Below are 23,861 nucleotides of genomic sequence, written 5' to 3'. Positions count from 1 at the left end.
AGTTTGTGTATCTTACAACTAGAATTGAATTATAGGAAGAGTTTCAGCTTAAAAGTTTATGCTTTGCTTTTCTCCACAGGTTGGCAGGGGTTAGACTGTTCCATTCCTTGTTCTAGTGGCACCTGGGGTTTAAACTGCAACCAGAGCTGTCTGTGCCTGAATGATGCCTCCTGTAGCCCAATGGATGGGAGCTGCACCTGTGCCCCAGGATGGATAGGGGAACTGTGTGATCAACCCTGTCTGGTAAGGAGCAAGATGGTGCCTGGTTTCAAGCATCGGATCTGTTCCAAATAGATTTTAGAGGAATAAAGAGACCTGCGGTGACATGGTGGCAGATGGTTAATGTTAGTTCCCCCCACCATACCATTTTTTAAACACACAGCCAAGCCTGTGCCAGGAGACTAAATCTGTACTTAAGAAGAAAATGATTACTGCCAAGTTTCTGCATTTTTAATGTTTATGTGGTTAATGGATGAAAACAAGTTGGTATATTATAGAAAGTATAATCATAGTTTCACAAATTTTACAAGCAGTGAGCTATTAAAATGACATCTTTACTGTCACTATTAAAATTCAAAACAAAGATCACACCCAGTCATGTTTAGTAAGAAACTAATGTACATGAAATATTTTCAGTATGGAGACCTCTAGTGTTGCTTTTGTCCAACTCACAGGTAACATGTAGCTGCCTTAAGGGGGACATACACCTAGCAATTCCGATGGTCGCAGGAAAGATTGTTCGCTTCCACTGACGTTCAGGGCTGAATCCTCAGATGTGGAGGTAGAAACAATAGGAATTCCAGCTCCACCTGCAGATTCAGCCCTGAACGCAGATTTTGTTTTGGTGCCTTCAATGGCGCCAGATCAAAATCTTTTAACCCAGCCAATCAACAAGATAACCGATATACGCAGCCTTTGCGTTATCGGTCGTCTCATCAATCCGCCATACATGTACCGAATGAATACCGTATGAAACGAGGTTTTGTACGATATCATTGGTGCATGTATGGTCAGCTTTACAGCCAAGTATAGGTATGGCTCCTATTACCCAGAATGCTCATGTCCTGGTGTTTTCTGCATAAAGAGCCTTTCTGCAATTTGGATTTCCATAGCATAAAAAAAAAAACATGTAAACATTAAATAAACCCAATAGGATTGTTTTGCCTCTAATAAGGTTTAAGTATATCTTATTTGGGATTAAGTACAAGGTACTTTATTATTACAGAGAAAAATGAAATGTTTTCAAATGTTGACTTATTTGATTAAAATGGAGGCTATAGGAGATTGCCTTTCTGTAATTAGGAGCTTTCCAGATAATAGGTTTTCAAGAAACAGATCCCATACCTGTATATATAGGAACAAATGAAACAGCATTTACAGTAAACAGCTTTGTATTGTATATGCCCAGCTGCAAAAAGGCTGTACTGTGTGCTTTTGAATTCTATTTACAAAGGTATAGAAATGCTCCTCTGTACATGCAATCTTCACCAAAAATGCAATTTATTCCTGCAAGGTGCAAAGTACAGGAAGGCAGGAGTCAAGGAAACTATCTAACTTATTAGTTGCCTTGACCCTAAAGAAGTGTGTGCTATTGCTGTTTCGGGAGCTACGAGCTTTGCCTCCATCGCTGCCAGCAAAATGCAAACTAAAATTCTGCAGATTCCCAACATGGATGCTGGTTAGCATTGGTAGTCTCCTGAGGTCATTTAGATTTAAACTTCTGCCTGAACCTGCATAAGATAGATTGCTGGAGTCTGACACTTGGAAGTATAATAGGTGGTCCCCATGCTCATATCAAAAGGAGAACAGCCCCCACCTGACTCCTACCAAGGACATACCCTTTGTGCTTACTTTTAATCATGTGTTGACCAGATATTTAGAGCCAGGTATCTGCACAGTTATCCTGCCTGAGTTATGCACTGCCATATATTATAGTGCCTGGAATGTTACCTTCAAAGGAAAGAAGCCTTCCCAAATATAAGGCATGAGTCCTGAGAAACCCGCAGGCTACTCTGTGCCCATAAAATTCTTTGTATACATTATTTAGGACTTTATTGTAAGTAATGGCTTTGTACATTAACATTTACGTGATAATGGTGCCTGACTGTGTGAAGGAATACTTGCAATGTTAGCTGACGACAAGTTTGCAGGAAGAAGTGATGGTGCCAGGATGCCATGGTGATGCCGGGCTAATAATGAGATAATGTTTTCATAACTGGGTTGTAAAGCCATATCCAATTAATAAGTGAACTAGACTGGTTTTATTAAAAAGTTAGTTCAAGTTGACATTAAAGTATGTTATAGATGGGCCTATTTTATCCAGTTTTTCAATTGGCCTTCACTTATAAATGTAACTACTGTTTTGGTTTTTCTAGCCTGCAGCTCCATATACAGGTATGGGACCTGGTCAGGAACTGGGGTTTTCCGGATAATGGGTCTTTCCTAAATTTGGATCTGCAAACTTTTAGTCTAATAAAAAAGATTTAAAGGAGAAGGAAAGTCATTTTGGCATTTTACTGCCAATAGATTCGCCACATTAGTGCCACCTAGAACGCTATATTAATTCCGCATAAACCATTAACATACATGAGTAAAGAGCCCTAGATTTCTCTGTTTGTTTAAGATTGCAGCAGCTATTTTAGCTTGCTCTCCTGTAGCTTCCTGCTGCAGCTCTAGCCATCGGTAGCTCAGATCACACATTCTGATGGGAAGGGGAGTGAATTTGTCTGAATTCTTATGGGAGGGGTAGCAGGAGAGGGGTGAGAGGAGAGAGCTGGGGAGACTCCGGCCCCAGGAATGAAGGATTTTTCTGAAAGAAAAAAGTCTGATACTAAACAACATGTTTACAAATAAGAAGACAAGAAATCCTGTGTTTCTTTTGATAGAGGACTCTGTTTCTGTGAGTGCTTGTGGCTGTATTTACATAGACCTTGTAAAGCCTGATAAAGCTTGATAAAGCTTAATTAGTTTTTACCTTTTATTCTCCTTTAAACATTAAATAAACCCAATAGGATTGTTTTGCCACCGATAAGGATTAATTACAGGATCAAGTACAAGGTACTGTTTTATTATTACAGAGAAAAATTGAATCATTTTCAAAAGTGTTAATTATCAGATTAAAATGGAATCTATGGGACATGGACTGTAATTCAGTACTTTTTGGATAATGGATTTCTGGATAACGGATCCCACACAGTACTATCCAGTTATTAGCATTATTAATGCCAGCAGCCAAAAGCACAGAACTGATTTTGATGGTTTAGTCTTATCTTGTTTTCTATATTTTTTTCTTGCCGTTCTTTTCAGGCCCTACTATTCATCTTCCATTTTGATTTCAAACTTGCTCTCTGGTTGCTAGGTTATCACCTGGCAACCAGTTAGCCAGGGGCACTGCTACCTTGAGGCGAGGCGAGAATCTTGCCACAAGCAGTAACACCCTGCATGTTACAAGGGGTGACAAAAAGCTGCTCCTGACAACAACAGCCAACATTTCAGTTATTAAACCAGAAATAACTTTCTACACGTGCGATGCAGCCCCAATGCTAAATTTCTGAGTGCAGGGGTGTAAGGGGGCGGCATCGGGAAGGCATCCATAAAAGCTATTCAAATTCCAAGCATAGTGGCTACAGGACACAAAAAGAATGTAAATTCAAAAACTTTAAAAATAAAGAAAAAACAATCAGTTTTAAGAGTAATTGTGATCTTTCATACTAAGGAAGAATTAGAGGAATAGAGGTGTAATGAGCGCCCTTTTCTACGCCAGGTACATGTTAGTTATGTGAGCTGTAGAGATAGTTTAGCTTGGACCCACCACTAAGAACATAATGAGACTGTAATTGTGCCGGGGCTGGTTTATAGGAATTGACTGGAGTGACAATGAATAGAGACATAATTACTGAGAGTAAAAAAAGACTTTCATCAGGTTCACCCCTTTCCTTTTAGAATTCTAATTATATTCTATTTCTTCTAGTTAAGCCAGAAAAAAATCTGATGCTGTCTCCAATAGGCTGCAAAACAAATGTGTTCAGACTATGGATTCCTAACCTAGTATTTACTGGTTTCCTAATAATGCCTATGGCCCTTGGGTTTATAAGAAAGCACTAAAACAAAATTGCTTACAGGCTGGGGTTTTAGAACTAAGTTATTCTGGCCAGGGCCTTCTTTTGTATCAGTTATCCATTGTATGTTTGTATGTAGGTTCAATATATACACTCTCTTATTGTACCGTGCTGGGGAATATGTTGGCGTTTTATAAATACATGTTAATAATAGTAATAATAATAATATAGTGATTGATGTACTCTTTTTGTAAAATATAGGGATATTAAAATTCATAGAGGAGTTTCATGACCATTTTAAAGTGCAAGGCTGAATGCCAAGTGTTATACAGGTCATGGAACTCCAAGGTGACTTCTAATATCCTCATAGTTTACAACAGGTGGTACATTATTTGTTATAATACACATTTCAGTGAGTCTTGTGGCAGAAATGACATCACTAAGCTCCATTTATAAGGATATAATATACAGGATATTCATGGTTCTTGTGTATTATAAACTAAATTGTGTTGTTATATTGCAGTTATAATGGTATCATTATGATTTTGTTAAATGAATGTAAACCCCCATAACAGGTTAATGAAAAACTGTTTCGGGTGCTGCAGCACTTATTTTTTTTTAGACTTATGCTCTTTTTACATGGGGAGGCCCATTTATCAGCATTCTCATTTTCATCGTTTTAGAGGAATTTGAAACCATAAAAAAATGAATTTCTCTAAAACCATGAATGCCAAGTCATTTATTAAAACAGCCTTTTAAAAAAAGCAAGAATGAAAAAAAGACAATAAAAAATGCAAAAAAAAACATTTTTTTTTCGAATTGAGTGTCTGAAAAATCCTTGCTACACCTGAAAACCCAGGTTGATGGTCAGTTAGGGTGAGGAGGGTTGTACGAATGAAAAGGAGCAATCATGGTGGAACCCAGTGAAATTATAATGGGGCCAGGTTTTGTAAATGCTCAATAAAAGTACATTATTGCCACGCTGGGTTTGTAAGAATGCAAAGAGGAAATAATTGTGACAGGCTGAGGGTTTTAAGAGCTCCCTGAAGTTATAAAAAAGTTAAAAAGATGAACCTTGGATACTCTTCAATAACTGACGACTCATTTTCATGTCTTTTTTAGGATGGAGCCTATGGCATGGATTGTCTGGAACACTGTGACTGTAGCCATGCAGATGGGTGCAACCCAGTCTCGGGCCACTGTCATTGTCTGGCGGGGTGGACAGGTAAATTCAAGGGGTCAGTGGGAGAAGTTACAGGCACATAAAGTAGCAATGACTGTAAGTAGCATAACTTGTTTGTTTGCAAGTGTGAGAAGTTTTTAAGGTGAACTAATAGCCTGTCTGCTGGCAGTCTCAGGAGACTCACTTTAGGCCAAGAAAACAACATTACGTGCTTGTCCCACACACGGCTGTGCATTTGCCTTTATACAAGCAGAGGCAAACACAGCCAGCGGCTGAGCAGTCTTCTGCAGTAAATTAAATAGATATTATCAGCTTAACAAACACACAGCTCACCGGCTGCTCAGCGCTGATTGGTGTGAGAGCCCCAGGCAAAAAGACGTGTGTGTGCCGAGATTACTGACCTCAAGCATGATGGAGATGAGGTGCTTGGTGGGGTGCGCGTGCAGGATCAAGTACCTGTTCAGCCCCTGCCTTTATATAAAACACAGACAGGCAACCCCCAAACTGCGCCAGTCGTCTCATTCTCCAAACCTGTCCTAGGGTGTGTGTATGCCTAGTGTAACCCCTTTTTGGGGTTAGCTAGTAGTTACCACCAAGGAGTGCTGAGTATTGGTTTTTATCCAAAAACTGTTTTTTCTCTAGCTAGTGGGAGTTTAAAGTATGGGGTACACTGGACTCTAACAAACAGGATAGGCTTTCACTATGTGGAAGGATTATTACGGAGGGTGTTGTTATACTACACCGCCCACTGCCAGATGTAATAATGATGTAAAAGAAGGACGCTAGGAGTTCTTTTGAAGCAGACTCAAAAAGAACTTGTTTATTGTCCACACACAAATGGTGCACCACTATGGAGAACCAGCTGGGTTAAGTAGATTTATATCCTTAGGGTTTCCACCTTAATGGACCGGATCCCACTACAGCAGATGTGGATCAGGGAGAAGAATAAGCCTGATACCCTTGTCAGTACTGTGGTCCCTACAATAAAGCAGCACAGCCTTTAAAGGAGAATACTCCCAGCTATATCTCCCGGTTGGAGCCAGAAAGCTGCTCTAACTAAAGCTGACTATCTTATTTTTCTAGAACGTGCTATGACGAGAACTAACCTGCTTATTCACTCATATTCATTCCTCATTCACAGGGACCCTGCTCACCCACTTCTCCAAAGGATATTGTCCCTCTGGGGTAGGATGGCTTTACTGGGGCCCTGTTGATCCCAGGCTCAGTGAAGTATCCACCTGGTTAAATAGATGCAGGCCAAACAGGAAGATTCACCACTTTGCTATGTTAGAGCTTGACAGAGAGTGTTCTACCTATGAGCCAATAATATACAACATGTAAACAGGAAAATCTGTTACATGGGTCTTTGCCCAGAAACAGTAAAATAAGGAAAGGTAAGGTTTAAAGCTATAGGGATTGTTAACCTTATAGGTTCCTACACTAGCAATATATCACTTCTTAGGTACTAGAACATTAAACTGAAAAGAGACCCTGATATGTCTCTATACTAGAGGTTTAGCTGGCTGTTATGTGTAAGAAAAATTCCCATGCACTGCAAGCACATTATGTAATATCTAAATACACAGAAGTCCTAATTTAAGACTGCAACCAGTGCAGCATGCTAAAACTGAGGCAAATTACTGGCACTGTAACAAAATTCATTCGTAGTAACAGTACATATTTCCCTTAATATCTTGGAATTAAAAAAAATAAATGTCATTTGCAAAAGTGCTTAGAATAGCACACTCATTAATTTTATATTGACTTTTTTTCAAGGTTTACTTATCCTTTAAAAAAAGTGATTGACAACAAAAAAAAACTTGATTGATGGGAAAAAAAATTATGTTTACACCAAGATCTCAAAAATGAATAAATCACCCCCAAAGTGTTTAGGCTGGGCTACAACATGCAGGGTGCTTCAGCTCTATGTTTGAAAATAATTCTTGGAGCGCACACACATGCAAAGACAAAATGAAGGCACTAAAAATCTGCAATATAGCACGCATTACTGCTGCAGCCTGGGCCTAAGCAGCTCAACCTCATGACTCTAGAGAATTCCAGAGCACGCTGTGCTCATCTAAAGCTGTAAGAACACTGCACCAAAATTTCTACATGCAATAAATGGTCAGATATAGTAACCTGTAATGCACTAATCCCCATGTATTACAGCCAATTAGCAAAAGATTACACCCCTCTGCTTCATCTTCCAGCTGCGTTAGAGCTTCTTTTAAGATAAGAACATGTAAAATATTTATAAATACTGATAGACTAGTTCATAATTATTGTATAGAATTTTTCATTATTTAAATGTACTTATATGATCCAATGCTGCCTGTCACAGAGTAGAGGAACCGCTGAAAAATGTAGCTGGGGTATAAGAATATGATAGTAGAAATGTTCTGATACAAACTGCTGATGATATGGGTGCTCTTCCTGAGGACGTTGTCACTCTTTCCCAGCTCCCTCAGACATGAGCTTAGTGACAAAGGGATAAGGTGACTTTGCACCAGGTGCTGATAAGGTTCCTCTGAGCCGAGCGGATGCAAGCATTTGGCCACATCACGGCTGTCACTCACACAGAAAGCTGTCCCTTGCTTGCCCTGCAGCTCCATTAATGCATGGACACAGATAATCTCAAATCCCGCCGGACCCGGTCAGTGAGTTTAAAGAGACAGACGCTACCTTTACTGTGCCGATGAACTGGTGGCACTTCAGAACAAAGTCTGGAAACCTTTTTTATACAATGAATCTGTCAGTATGAGTCTCTGGAGATGGGAGATAGCAGCTAATTATACTAGGTATTTGCGCCTGTGATTCATACTTTGCATTTTATCGGCCTGTCTGTTTGCCTTTCTTATTCTAAGTGTCTTAGTTGTCTCTCTTCCCATCTCTCTTATGATGACTCCATATTGGCTTTGCAATGAAAATTGTGAAGCAAGATGAATGCCTAGCCTAAGAATGTGCATCAGTTAGGGCTGAACTTTGTAGGTAACCTATGCCTGGTCTAAAGAACATCTTCTCATGCCTAATACATGACCAGAAATAGTCTTTCATAATGTCACTTAATAAGCTTTTTTGCTCAGCTCAGGCAAACTGTATTGGAGCACAGAGTCTTCTAAATGTTACCGAGCTTGCAATCTATGTATTTCTGTATGTATGTATTGCTGCCTCCAACCGGTAAGATAATAGAGTTTATGCGAGGTCACTGACAGGAAGCCCTATAACAATGTGCAGCTGCGTTTTTGCCCAGATAAAGCAGCAAGGCACCACAGGATTAAGGCTACCCTCAGATTACCCCCCCTTTGTGATAGAATGTTAGTTTTGGTTTCCGCTCTCTGGAATGGAAGATAAGTCTCCAAGACATTTACTTTCAATTTTTTTTTTTCTTAAGACTTAATTTGTCTTGAGCAGATAAGGAGTTATAATTCTATTCTTGCTTAGAAATATGCACTCGGGTGTGGGAATTTTGAAATTTCAAACATAAGTTCAGAAGGAAAAGTTTACTAATAAGCAACTGCAAAGGTCTGTGAATGATCCCCATACTTTACATAAAGCAGTTCACTGGCATAATATCACCTGTTGGTAACAGAGGTTGCATTATGGTTGGGAGGTGATAAAATGGTAAAGATGTTGTGCGATGGAGGTGGACCACTAGCCAGCAAGTTTATGTAGAACTTTGCATATGGGAGCATAGATACATTAAATGGGGGTGGTGGTGGTGGTCTATGAGGGCATTGGGTGTGTGTGGGGGGAGTATACTGGCAGACCCTGCAGAGCAGGGGGTCCTAGTAGGGTTGGGGGCCCTATTTAAAGGGCAATTTGCTGTGTAATATTACACTATCGTTACTGGGATTTCTTTCAGAAATGAGGGCACAGTGTAAATTACATCCCTTCACATAAACCTAAAATTTACCAAGTTAAATCTCAGCACCAATTATATTCTCCTTTTGAATCTCCAATTACATTTGATCTCCTTTAGCTAACATGCGCCTGAGGGAAACTTGTCTGTGCTCAGTTAATAACATAACAGAGGTTCTCTAGACAGAGTGTGTAAAGAACCCCAATATGAACCATTTGTAGGTATCAGTATACTATAACTTCCAAACATCTGAAGACCTGGCATCACAATTTTCTTTCTTAATTCCATTTTATTTTGGTACTTCCAAAAGAAAATTGGAAAATGCAAATATCACCCAAAACCCCATCAATTTGTATTTTAATCTGCCAATAAATAATAGTTTGATATTGGGATGAAGCAAATGGATCAGGGGAATAGATAACCATAGGCAAAATACCTTTCCTTATAGGTTCTATTTCATATAAGCAAATTAATATTCCATATAGCCTGAAGCCTTGACTATGTGTAATAATATAAGTACCCTTTTTATATTTTATGAGACTCTACTGATATCCCCATTCTGGATTAGGATCATCTATTATTTACAATTAATATGGGATTAATTTGCTCTCATTCATTAATAGCCTATAAGGCGCGTCTTTTAGAGCATGTTGATTCCACAGCCCCCACAAGACCCAGAAAGCTACTGTTATTCTCCATCCTTTCACAGTTTTACAGAAATGTTAAGTTCCATTCACTGTGCCAAGTATATAGGATGACTAAGGGAGCCCAGTCAAATTCAACAATGTAGAAGGTAGATAGGTAGGAATCCAAATAACGATGAATAATAATGATCAGTTATTTTCTCTGTATAGCTGTTTTTTAGGTTAAGTTTTTAAAAACTCATATTAAACCAATCTTAGAAAGTGTTAGTCTTCCTATGTATATTGCCTGTCTTTCCGTTATTTCTCTGTTAACTGTTACGTTTTGCACAAAATCAGCAGAAGTTGATGCAGAAAAAGAACTCCCTGACTCTGTGTAATGATTTTCACTCACTTCCCATAATCCTTAAACTTTCAGCTGCCGAGCAGATTGAAGCTTCTATAATTACAATGCGGTACCTGTTCTGTTCTGATGGGGGGGGGGGGATGTATCTCCAGAGTAACACGTTAATCCACTCTCTGCCTGAGGTCTCTCCCCCTGTGTTTATCCCATTATGCAGAGGAGCGTGGGCCTGTGAGATAAAGCTGGGAAATGCTGCAACACATTGGGGGGGAGCGAGAGAGAGTGAATGGGGGAGCTACTGAAGGAGGGGGAGGCAGGTGAACTAAGGGGGAACATTCACCATTCAGTGTCCTATTAACATCTTATTAATATCCACACTGCTCCACCCCACTAGTGTCTAGCTAAACCAAACGTGTCTGGCATGAAATGTGACTGTACATAAGTGTCTGGGCAATATAATATTTTTAAGGCAACAAATTAAAGAGGATTTCAAGAAAAGTTCCAAGATAAAATTGGCTTATACAAATTGGCCATATATAATGATTTGATATAAACTGCAGCAGTTGCACAGGTATGCCAGCTGTGCCAACAGATATATGTGTGCTGAATTTGCAGTAATCAACATGTGGGTAAAGGGTAGTTATTCCTTTGGAGACGTATATGCAAGGTGGATAACCTCATAGGTTAATGGGGAATCACTGTACCAGGGCATGAAGCTCTCTCTGCATCGAATATCAGTGAGCAAGTCAGGTACATAACTTTGCATTTAGCCCCACTAAGCCACAATAAACTGGATTTTATTCCATTTGAATTGATTTAGCTCTAAGGAAATGAAGTACAGTATTGTGTATATTATATATATATATGTACAGGTATATGTATTACACCATTATCAAACTTTTTAACCCAAGTACACAAAATACATGTAGTAATAATGCATTTAATGGTTAATTAAAATAGTCACATATTGACAAATATTTTTTCCTTACAATTTTTTCGATACAATACTTATTGAATTATTTGTGTTGCTCAACTGAATTTTTTCTGGCTGCAAACCACTCATAAATGCCGGAACCACTGACAGATAGCACCTGGTCTGCCTGTCAGATACTCACAGTGCACTACTAACAGCATGGTTAAGTTATTTACAGCAAGAATACACATGTTGGCTTGAGGAACACTATAAGGATACAAATATTAAAAAAAATATTTAACAGCCACAACATGGTGCACCGGGTGCATGTATAGAGCTGTGACTGTTCAATTTCAAGTGATACTGACAAGTTCCTATCAGTGATATAAATCATGTCAGTATCACTTCCAAGCCACAGCAGGCTGTAATTTACAGTATGTTTTTTTTTTAACTCCTCCAAAACAAGCCCGTGTTACTTCTGTGTTAGCCTGAGGTGTTTCAAATCAGCGGACATGGACCTCAGCTCCCAGTATGCCTTACCCTTGATCATTTGTTAGAGTATGCTGGGAATTGTAGTCCAGCAACAACAAAGTAAAGTGTGTTTAAGCAGTGCAGGGCATCAATTTAGATTCCCCAGGGCCAGAACTAGGGGTAGAGGCATGTGCCTATGGCGCAAAGGGGACCATCCCTCCCCCCCCACCATCCGCATATGGGCTGCCTCCTTAGTTGAGACTTAGCATATGCATGTGTGCACCACAGCATGGCCGCCAGCATCAGCAGCACACAACTGTATAAGGCAGCCAAGCTGGGACACATGCATGCAATTATACTACAGTTACCCCATAGTGCAGGCTTTAGTACCATATACTCTGCGTAAGGTAAACTAAAGTTTACTGATAGGCACTCTTTAACATTTTAGCATTTTTTGCTGCTGTGTTCAACTCACTGGTGGTGTTCCAAAGCATTAGGAATTATTAGTTGTACATGATGAAAATTCTTTGGCTATGGCAGGATGAGCCACTCAGTACAGTGAATTCAGCATAATTTCCCCTTAAACTCCAAAGAAACCTTTTAAGCATTTAAGATGCAAAGTGCTCTTTTTACAGTACAGCAATTCCGGACGCAATAGCCATGTTTTTTTCTGGTGTTGCCGCACAACTTTTTCCCTAGAATTCATGCGTCATTGCACATGGAATATGGACAGTGTATCAGATGCAATTGCACTGCGTCCGACTTGTGCACTGCGCAACTGTGTCCAGTTTGGCAAAATGGATACAACTGCCTATGTGCTTCACTTTAAATCGGATGCAGTTGCACCAAATATTTTCACAGCCTGCCTGGCATAAGTTCTGCTGTTTGCTCAGGTCAGTTCCGCTGTTTGCCATACAAATCATGTCTGCATCCGATTCTTTAGGCATAAGTGTGCGGCATCTATTGATACAGGGCACTAAGGGAATTCTGGAGATTCCGTCTGGTTAGGGAGTGATAGTCTCTCCAAGATTTGCGCAGTGTGTGCGTCAAAAGGCGCAGTAGCACTCTATTTGGAGTGAAAGGCAGAAGGACTGATCGTCACTGAGCCCAACTATAAGCACAGAGCATGTTTAGATGCAAGTAGCTTTACTGGAAATGTTTTTAGATGCAACCCAACTCTGTAACTTTTTGGTGATTTTATGTTCTAAATATTTTCTTAGGTATTCACTGTGATAACCTGTGCAACCAAGGTTACTGGGGACCAAACTGCTCTATGACCTGCCACTGTGAAAACGGAGGCTCTTGCTCACCTGAAGATGGAAGCTGTGAGTGTGCGCCGGGATATCGCGGAGCGCTGTGCCAGAGAAGTAAGTATGAGTATGAGTGCAGTAAAAGGCAAAAATCCACTTGCATTTAGTAATTCATGCACAAAGGCAAAACTGGGTATCATGGGGCTACTATTCTTTTCCTGCTTGAGAGGGAGAACAGTCACACCCCCTGACTGTTTTAGTAAAATAAAATACAAACCTTGTTGCTGAACCAGTCACTGTCAGAGATTGTACAATGCCTTCAAAAATCAGTGTAATGATATGCAAAGTGCACTAACAACATGCAGAATGCTATAATTTCATGCAGATTGATACAATTCCACGCAGCGCAACATAATGCCAGTCAGGGTTTTATTGTAATATTTATGAGAAATCTATTTTGTAATATACTGTAGTTACAATAAAGTTTAGGAGAGTTACAAGACTGCAGCTTGTGTGGAATGGTAATGTTGCCTTTTTTTGCCTATTCCTAAAGAAATATCTTCCCTACCTTACTCTCTTTAGACTCCGTCACCTATTCCTGCCCCAGTGGCAGTGAAGCAAATTAGTTTTACATTACTTTGCCCTGTGCCAGATACACAGCCTCCTTTGAATTGCTGATTTCATGTCCAGATTGCTGCTTTGTTCTCCCTTTGCCACAACCATTACAAACTAACGTAAAATCTACCCATGTACCTCCCTCCTTTCCGTGCTGCTGCTGCTTGTTTGTTAATTCACTGCAATTTGCATTGTGTGTCTCACTGACTGCCCTTCTTACAGACATGCTTTCCTATAGAGTTCCCTCTGCCTCTATGGGGCCCAAGCATTTTTATGCCCTAGATTTTGCACCCCTGGGAGCCTTAAAATCACAGATGCTGTAGGCACAGATATAATGGGATACAACACCTTTACTTTGGCACTTTAGCAGCACTGCTCTCTTACCCCTGCTTTTTGGGCACTGAGTGTAATTGAATTTTTTAAATTTGCCTAATAGGCTGGGGCTGCATACAACCCCTCTTGTTATCAGTTTTTATTTATTTAATTATTCTTCACTGTTTTTTCATGTCTTTTTTCTTGGGTCAGTGCAATAGACTTTTATGGGTCTGCACAGATCTAAGGGGAGGGGATGTATGGCCATCAGATTTCCTTGTATGGAGACCTCCTCAGAGGTTACTTGTTATCTTCTTTCCTTGGAAACCTTGTGGCTGGAGGGATCTAGACTTATCTTGCAGAGAAGGGGGTCGGAAGACCCTCGCCCTCTGCAGGCCTTCTAGCCGGCTTAGGGGTTGGGGATAAAGGGAATTACCCTAGCCTTCCGGTGAAGGTGGATCTGAAGAACTCTTTTCATTTCGTAGCTCCAGTAGAACACTCATTTTACTGTTTTTTTGTGGGCTTTTATTTGGGCTTGGGCACAGACAATATAACCAGCAGATATTGCTTACAATGCTCACAACAGCATGCTGAAAAAATAACATATAGCTATGGGATAAATACATGGTGATGGTGCCAAGATGTTACCCAGTGTCCCTTCTTTTAAGCACAGATTCAGTGTCCAACACCCTTTGTCCCCTCTTCCTTTTAGCACTGTTCTAATTGTCACTCCTTAATGAATGGCTCCCTGTGTCTTTCTTACTGTTAGCACAGTCCCAAAATATTGTTTTTTTTATGTTTTTTATTAGCACAGTTGCAGATTTTTAATGCCAGTCAGCCTGTGGGTCGGGGCCCCTTTGGGGGTCGAACGATCCTTTCACAGGGGTCGCCTAAGACCATCGGTTCTTTATGGCCCAGTTCCTGAGTGGCTGTTCCATATAACACAGCCCTTGCTTATGGCTAAGTTCCTTCTCTAAGCACCACGTTGTCTCATTGCAGTTTGTGCTGCTGGATTCTATGGACATCAGTGTAGCCAGACCTGTCCCCAATGTGTTCACTTTAGTGGGCCATGTCATCATGTCACTGGCCACTGTGACTGCTTGCCAGGATTTTTTGGACCTCTCTGCAATCAAGGTAAATACATTTCATGGTATTTTGTTCTTGTCAATTATTTTATGACTTTAATAATATAAGTAAACCTTTGAAATAAGTGAATTTAAAACTGATGAGAGTGTTATTCTAAGCACTTTTTCAATTTACATTCATTTTTTTTAAAGATTTGAAGATATCAAGAGGAATGTGTACTGTTAATATAAATAAATTTTGGTAATACAGCGCCATCTGCTGGGCTGTTTCTGACCGTGATCCTGTCAAGAAAATTGTCAGGAGAAAGAAAGGGGGCTGGGCTGATGTTCTTCTGGTTACGAAGAATGTGAGAAGGGTTTTCTGAGGTCTCTAATGTTTTAGAACATTGTAATGTTGTAACACAATTAATTTAAATTAACACATTTTATTAATGTGTAAGGGGATGCAAACTATTTTAGATAGATTATTTAACCAACAGATGGCATTATATTTGGGAAGATAGTTAAGTGTAATACTGAACCCGACCAGGGGCGGTATGAGCAAAAGACTATAAAAAGGTCAAGCTCTTTATGGGAGGGAGCAGCCACTGGCCATATCACAAGAAGAGAAGAAGACCAGACTGAAGGAAGTAGAAGCAGGCCAGAAATAGGTAAGAGAAATGTGGAGCAGGCTCTAGGTATCTGATTTAGGTTGGATAGCATTGGCTGCCTATTGCCCCAACAAGGAGGGTAGAAGAATTAGTTTCCCATTGGATCTTCCACAATATAGGGAACCAAGCAGATATGAATGGGCTAGTGAGAGGGTTTGATGGGCTTTGGGCTAGAGGTCTGCCAGTGAGAAAAAGGCCTGGTCAGAATAGCAAAGGGGCACCGCAGGGAGTGCCGGATTGCTGGGGAGCAGGGACTCCCAGGGATTGGACACAAGTGTGAGAACCCAGCCTAGCCATTATTTAGTTAGTTCCTCTGGGAAGTGGTTACCTGTGAAGTCTGTGTAGCATATTGTACAACTGTGAATGTGTGTCTGCATAAGAACATCTGGTTGTTGCCTGGTTGAAGTGATACTGGATGTGCCAATAAAGTTATTATGTTGCATGCTTACCCACAGTTTATGTGCCATTGGAGCGTGTGAACTGCTGGTTGCCCTCCCTACAAATGTAGCTTGTTTGTTTTTGCTCTGTAAAGGAATCACATTCTACTTAGAGAAGTGAGAAGGTTTCTCTGAATAAAATTGGACCTCTAATCATATAATACGTGTTATTTAACAATAGGCGAGAAGTGGGTGGAATGACTAGAGTTGCCAGCATATAATCTCTAAATACCTGAGTCCTTTCTTTGGAGCTGAAACTATAATAAATATAATGTAATATTAAGTGAGCTAATGTATATGCATCTGTCTCCCAGGCTTGTCCTGTGCGTTGCTGCCTGCTCAGCTTGCATAAGAATGCAGATAGGACAATCCGAGTGATTCAGACGATACAGAAAGGAGCTTTATCACTGCTCCCAGGCATTGCCTCATTACTGAGATCCCTGTTTCCTTAGAAGACAAAATCAAACTAGAGAAAGCTTTTACAGGGGGGAGAGAAGTGCTTATCAGATTGATTGGCCGGGGGGGGTGCAGATGTCTGGGATACAGAAAGCTGCTTGTGGGGGGGGGGCGCTTATGTCCCTGTCACCCTGCTTGCGGATTATGGTGTCTGTATGATTTGACGGTTCGTGCACAGATAAGCTGCTATCACAATGGCATTTTTGTGATGTTTTCTTTTGCGGATTGTGTTTTCTGATACAGAATTTTATTGTGCCCCCTTCTGTGTAATTATGCTAAGAGACATCAACCAGACAAATATGTCTTGCACATATATAAACATATATAATACACCCAGCTTGTTGCTGTATGCTTGTATCTCACAAGCTGTGTAGAAAGATCTACATGACACTATGGGGCTATCTGACACCATTATTTTCACAATGAATTTGGTGGCTTTATGTGAAGTAGCAATTCACAATCCGAGAACTCACTGTAACCATTTGATTCAACTGGTAGCACGTGACACCTGCTCCAAATGTGACATTGTATCCCTAAATTAATGTGATTTACCCATGCGTTGACCCATACATTATACATTTTATAATGCAACACATGCCTGGCAACCTTGTAAAATACATAAAGGCAATGTAAACCTTCAAAACAAAGTCATATAAAATACTATTTAGCTGTTTTTATACTGCTAATATAAAACAACAACCCCTCCTGCCATTCATTTGTTCTGACTGGATACAGTCGGCTGAAAATTAATTTCTTGAGAAAGGGAACTTCTCTTATGGGTATATTTATTATGCTGTGTAAAAAGTGGAGTAAAGCATTACTAGTGATGTTGCCCAGGGCAACCAATCAGCAATTAGATTTCAACAGTTAGAAAACCAAAGCAAAGCATCTGATTGGTTGCTATGAGCAACATCACCGGTAATGTTTCACTCCACTTTTTACACAGCATGATAAATATACCTCTTAATGTTGATCTGTTTATAACGGACCAGAGAAACATCTCTGCTCACTTTGTTTTCTAAGCAGAGCAACAAGTCATTCCTCACGCATTGTTGTAATTTTAATTTTAACCAGAAGGTGGCGATGTTGTTTTGCATTTATTATATTAGTTTCAAAACTGCTAGTTGGGGAACACAAGTGCTTGCAAGAGCCCTCTGAGAAGTTTAACATTTATTTGTTTTCAGGGCTTATAATTCCTTTTAGGGATAAAATTCTAAATTTCATTCAGTAAAAATGACACAGAAGGTGGCCTCTATTTTCTAACGGGACATATTACTGGAACAGTTACTATGTAATTTATCAACTTCAGCCCTTTGCTTCTGTCATTACTGATGTAAAGAAAGTGCAGAATTGCAGAATGAGAGTTGCGCCTTGTGCCTCTTTGCAGTTTGCCCCAGTGGAAGGTTCGGAAAGGGCTGCGCAGAAATCTGCTCCTGCAGCAACAATGCAACCTGTAACCCTGTTGATGGGTCGTGCCAGTGCTACCCGGGCTGGATTGGCATTGATTGCTCAGATGGTAAGTAACATTGCACAAGGTTCGGATATTTATAATGTAAATATAAAATATATTGTTACCCCTGTTTTTAAAGGACAAGGAAAGTCAAAATCTATTAAGCACTCTATTCAATAGTACTGCTATTGCTATGTAGAAACACTATATTTCTGGCTAGCCTAATTAAAGATTTACAGAGATACACTTACTACATACTACATACTTGTTTTAGTGAACGGTGCCGCCATCTTTAGTAAGGGATGCCCACTTCCTTTCCCTCACTGTCTCAACTGCGCATGCCTCCCCAACATCCTCCAGCATCCTCTCTGCAGCCCCGCTCCCCCCAGCAACCCCCCCGCTCCCCCCAGCACCCGCCCGCTGCGTCCTTCTGTGCCTCCAACCCCCCCTGCTCCCCCCAGCACCCGCCCGCTGCGTCCTTCTGTGCCTCCAACCCCCCGCTCCCCCCAGCACCCGCCCGCTGCGTCCTTCCGTGTCTCCAACACCCTCCGCTCCCCACTCCCCCAGCACCTGCCAGCTGCGTCCGCCTCTTATTATGGCCCCAGCTCGCCGCTGCATCACCATAGCAACCAGACGCTCCTGCTTGTGCTTGTGGGGAGCGCTCCTGCGTGTGCGCAAGTGCTTACTACAGTCCTGTTTACTGTATACTTGTTTTAGTGAACGGTGCCGCCATCTTTAGTAAGGGATGCCCACTTCCTTTCCCTCAATGTCTCTACTGCGCATGCCTCCCCAACATCCTCCAGCATCCTCTCTGGGGCCCTGCTCCCCCCAGCAACCCCCCGCTCCCCCCAGCAACCCCCCGCTCCCCCCAGCAACTCCCCCCGCTCCCCCCAGCAGCCGCCCGCTGCATCCTTCTGTGTCTCCAAGAGAAAGTCATCCCACACCTGCCCTAATTCACTCATAGCTAACCTGAATAAAATCTGACCCACTGAGCTGTTATTCCTTATATACTTATGCCCACCCAGCACACAGGTCCCCTGGATTCCAGGCCTGCCTTCACATCACTTTATAGCTGTTTCTCTTCCTCCAAAGGTGTTCAACTTTATTGACCAGGCAAACATTTAAATTTACAATGGGTGTTAGAGCTCAGTGCTGCTAAACCAATCACATGCAGGGATTAATGTTTCAGACACTTTTTCTGCATGGAGATAAATTCTGAAATGAATATCAACAAAAAAGGACCTTTACAATAAATGAATGTAAAATGCATGTGACTTCGATTTTAATAACATTCAATTTTTTTTTTTTTCAAGATTTGTAGATATTAAGGGAAACATGTACTGTAAATATGAAGGAATTGTGTTACAATAGTGCCCCCTGTTGGTCGGTTTCTGACTGTGATCGTGGTCGAGGAAGTTGTCAGGAGAAAGAAAGAAGGCTGGGCTGACGTTCTTCTGGTTAGTAAAAATGTGGGGAAGTTATCTGAGGTTTCGAATGTTTTTCCTAACCAGAAGAACATCAGCCCAGCCCTCTTTCTTTCTTCTGACAATTTCCTTGATTACTTGTCGGAAACTGACCAGCAGGTGGCGCCATTGTCATAAACTGCATTCCTATTAACAGTACATATTCCCCTTAATATCTTTGAATCTTGAAAATAATTAATGTAAATTGCAAATGTGCTGAGAGTAGAACTCTCATTAATTGTACATTCATTTTTTTAAGGGTTTACTTACCCTTTAAAGGTTTGCCAAGAAAACTGACCAATCATTGATATATCAGATCTATTATATCAGAAGTCAGCTCTCCTCCATTCCGCAATGCGTGAAAGGGAGGAAACTAACAAAAGTGTTATTAGGTAGGAATTAGGTCTTGTCTGAATGGGAGCTGACTGCTGCTACATTACTGTAGTTAGAGAAGCAGCGAAGGGGAAAGTACAGGCAGAAACTGCCTTCTGTAGTAATTACATTTACAAATAACTTTTCAAATAATTGAAAGAATTTAACGTTCATTGGCAAGTTGCTTAGAATTACATGTTCTTTTATTATGCAGAAACATTTTGGGTGCATCCCCTTGAGTGTATTATTATTATTATTATTAACATTACAATAAGTGTATACACAAAGTATAAAGATAAACCTGTATAAAATCTGTATATGCACTTATGGATAAATGTGTGTGTATGTTACTAGGGTTACATTTATATACCTAAGATGAGTGCTCATTGCAGTTTAATTTAGCTTATCATGAGTGGCATTGTTATTATCAGTGGATCTCCCCCTTTTTTTTTTCAGAATGCCCCTTTGGCCTTTGGGGTCCAGACTGTAGCCACACCTGTAATTGCCACAATGAAGCCGAGTGCAGCGCTTATGATGGAGAGTGCAAGTGCACCCCTGGTTGGACTGGACTGTACTGCACACAGAGTAAGATGGGGCATCATCCACCCCCTGCACCCCCTTCTCCCCATTCTAATAGGCTTATCCACCACAAAAACATTTTATGCATGTGAGACGACTGGGAACCCAGGGGCCCACAAGAAAACCTTAGACCATAGGCCCGCTTTCCAAACTAATTTTCCTCCTTTCCTCACCCAACCTCTTTATTCTCCTAGTCTCTTTTATTTACATGCTAGCATCTATTCTTCCATCGATTTCTCTTCTTTTTCCCATTCAGTAATAGGGAATGACCATGAAACAGGCCAAATGGGCAGGAGCAGGAGGGCCCTTACACCTGGGCCCACCGGGAGTTTTCCTGGTATCCTGGTGGGCCAATCCGGCACTGGCCACATTAAATGTTGGGTTGGTCATAATCTATGATTTTTGGTGGGGCTCAATAAATTCTAGTTACGTCACTGGTCACATTGTGCTCTCTTGTATATATTTATGTGTATAGTGCCACAAGTGTACGAAGTGCTTTCCAAAACGTGTACATGGGAATCAGGGGTGGAACTAGGGGTAGGCAGCAGAGACACTGTGACGTGGGCACTAAGACCCTAGGTGCATGCCCCTTCTGCTCTCAGGTGCCAATCAGAAGCAGTGGGAAAAGCATCAGCAGAAGAGAGAGGGTCTGGAGAGGTGGCAATCAGGGATCTGGGAAGGTGAGGGCAGAGGTGGCAAGGGGGGAAGGTGGGGGCTGAGTTGCTGAACTGGGTGAGGGGGTGGGAGAGGCTGGTGGTAAAGTTCCTGAGCTTGGGGTTGTTTAAATACATAACTTGCTAGGGATTTCAGTACATTGTATAGATCCTTCCCTGAAGAGCTTACAATCTATAGGAAAGAGGAGACAAACAGAAAAGAGGGACAGTGCATTCAGCAATGTGTTGTAGCAGAGGAAATCTCTTTTAGAGAGTGATTCCTATGGAGGTAAGAAAGAATGTAAACAAAATGACCTTTTATTTTTAGGTGTTTGCATGCAGCCGTCTGATAGCTGGACTCTTAATCATCAAGGACACAGCATATGGGCCATACATTGTGCTTGTCTCTGCTGGCCCAGCAGCTTGGCATATGATTTACTGCCCTCTTCTGGTCTACGAGCCAACACTTCACCCCACGAGCAGACACAGATACTGCAATATGCTTATCGTCTAATTCTCAGACATGCTAGTTCTGCATTGTGCAGATTTTATTCTTACACCATGGTTCCCACAGCTGTAGGTGTTACAGTTTGCATCTAGTGCTAGTTCTCACAGTCTGTATGTATATAATTACTTCTGTAGCTCGACTTGGGCACGCAGCAATGTACAGCACAATAAAACATTAACAGAACAAACAGGGGACACTACAGTAATTAAATATAAATACATGCAAAATACAGTGACATTCAAGCTTAAGTGATAAAGAGTTATGGGCAAGAAGATCACTGTCCCATAGAGCTTACAGTCTAAGATGGGGGCTGGAATGTGCATAAAGAAATATATATGTATATAATATATATTAAAGTTGGCTTGATGATTAAAGTCATATACAGCCATCTATTGTTTGTACACAAAAAAAGATGCTGCCTGTTTAAGTGTAATTAGTATTTTAAAAAATAAGTGTTGGTACCACATTTTGATGAAACCATTTCAGCTAATAGAGCCACACAAAGGCCCAGGGTTGGATTGGGCCACCAGGGTGCTAGGAAAATAAAACAGTAGGCTCTGGTACTGTTGGTCTCCAGGCCTATCAGTCCATTGTGGGTAGTTTTCCACATTTCTGCCAACACGTAGCTACCCCCCAATATACCACTGCACGTGAGTGCATGCCAGTCTCCTTTTACCCTGCCAACTTGGACTGTTTATTCCCACATAGGCGCATGGGGGAGTGCTGGCAAAATCAGCCCAGACTAGTAGCTGAATATATGAAAGGTCCTTGTGGTCAGATTTTCTTGTGGGTCCCTGGTGCCCCAATCTGACACTACAATGGCCCCTCATACGGCTTACATTAGCCTATATGTATACTAAATATTGGCATGCATTTAAAGGTAAAGAAAACATTAAATCACTGAGGGGTTCCAACACCACCTTCATTTCCTGCCTTGAGTAAAGTAGCAAAGTATTCCCTGGAGCAGTGCACTTGTGCTTTAAATAAAACTGACCAGTATCATTTACTTGGCTTGAGAGCACCACCGACTCTTCTCAGCTCCGAGGCATTCAGGGGAGATGGGTGACATTTTTGTGGCAGTTAGAAGCAACCTAAGAAAAGGAAAAAGAACTCGCCAGTGTAGTGATTTACACTAGTGACTGATATGGACGATTGTTTTCATTGATTTAGCCATTTAAAATGGATTCAGGATTGATAGTGGGCTGGTTGAAATCCCTCTCAGTGAAGGCATACAGTATGTGCAATTTTCAAGGCAAGCAAACTCTATGTTGGCCAGGAAGACCCAGTTATTTTGCTTGACCATGGTATGACTGGATCAGTACAATTTGGCTAATTACTTATATGTGCAAAAGGACAACATCAGAAACAAGAACAGTGGTTTGGCAGCTAGTCCTCATATCAATGATGGATTAGATATATATGGAACGTGGAATGGATTAAATATAATTGTGGAATCATGACAGATTCAGCTGGCAAACCTGGTGGTATCCTTATTGTTATGGTACCCAGAAATGGTACCATGGGGTATTATGTCAAGTTCACTGGTGCCTACCTACCAGATGAATCTTTGATTGTTGGAGTACCCAGAGATGTCACATTTGGAACCGGTAGTGGTAGGAGGGTTATGCCAAATGATTCTTTGGTTGCCCCTTGCAAAGTTACCATTAATTCAGTTATATAATGTAATTTTATGTGCCCCTTAAAATAAATAAGTGCTAATTATGTGTTCTCACAAAACGTCTTTGTGCAAACCGCAATTTTTACACAATCAAGCACGCTGCTGGGACAGAAACATTGCCCCCCCCCCCCATGATAATCTAAAAGCTTCCATTGCTGTGCATGTTCAGAGATCTGCCAGTCAGCAGAGAGCAGCTGCCAAACCCATTTTATCTACTAGCTTCTCTGTTGAATGAAGAAACTTGGAGAAATGGATAAAATAAGCCTTCCTTTGTTTTACTCACAACTATATATGATAGGTAAATAAGGCCCCCATGTCTCTATGATATGGCTCCCAGCACCCCATGACAGAATGCCCTGCTATTATCAAAAATGAAAAAATGTTTTTTATCATTTAAAGGCAGTAATCAATACAAACGTGTTCTGTCTTTATAGGGTGCCCATCAGCGTTTTATGGAAAAGACTGTGCCAACGTCTGCCAGTGCCACAATGGAGCTGACTGTGACCACATTACCGGGCAGTGTACATGCAGAACCGGATTCACAGGGAACCACTGCGAGCAGAGTAAGAGTCCTGTCCCTGCTGTACAGATTACAGTGTGCAGATTGGGGAGAATGATCTCTAGTCCTTCTTTCTGTTGCCCCCTTCACTCACACTATTGTGTTTAATCCCAAAACATGTTGTTAATAGCACCCACTGGGGAAAAGTATCCTGTGCCACCACCATGTCTGCCCTTTTCCTACCCAAAGCTGAAGCCTTTATTCCATCATTGCTTGCCATTTATTTTAAGACCTGACTTGACATACAAAGCAGAGACATGCCAAAGGGCACTGGGAGGCTGCCACTCGCAATAAAAATGCTTATACGTTTCTAGCAAATAGAGATC

General features: G+C 41.1%; 1 protein-coding gene across 3 annotated transcripts in view; it reads left to right on the top strand.

Annotated features, from left to right (window-relative positions):
* The window catches only part of megf11 (multiple EGF-like-domains 11), a 207,592-nt gene that overhangs the window by 162,444 nt on the left and 21,287 nt on the right, over positions 1-23,861 (top strand). For all 3 annotated transcript variants that reach the window (XR_004222063.1, XM_018092496.2, XM_002938361.5), the window contains exons 12-18: positions 80-243; positions 5,181-5,283; positions 12,689-12,835; positions 14,645-14,779; positions 17,661-17,789; positions 20,015-20,143; positions 23,411-23,539. Coding sequence is in view for 2 of the 3 variants with exons in the window: in XM_018092496.2 (XP_017947985.2) it covers positions 80-243; positions 5,181-5,283; positions 12,689-12,835; positions 14,645-14,779; positions 17,661-17,789; positions 20,015-20,143; positions 23,411-23,539 (936 nt within the window). In the remaining variant the exon portion in view is untranslated. The remainder of the gene's footprint in view (positions 1-79; positions 244-5,180; positions 5,284-12,688; positions 12,836-14,644; positions 14,780-17,660; positions 17,790-20,014; positions 20,144-23,410; positions 23,540-23,861) is intronic.

The sequence above is a fragment of the Xenopus tropicalis genome, chromosome 3, assembly GCF_000004195.4.
Source record: "Xenopus tropicalis strain Nigerian chromosome 3, UCB_Xtro_10.0, whole genome shotgun sequence".
In the NCBI taxonomy this organism is placed as follows: Eukaryota; Metazoa; Chordata; class Amphibia; order Anura; family Pipidae; genus Xenopus; species Xenopus tropicalis.
The sequence above is the reverse complement of the archived record's forward strand: the minus strand, read 5'-3'. Positions and strand labels throughout refer to the sequence as shown.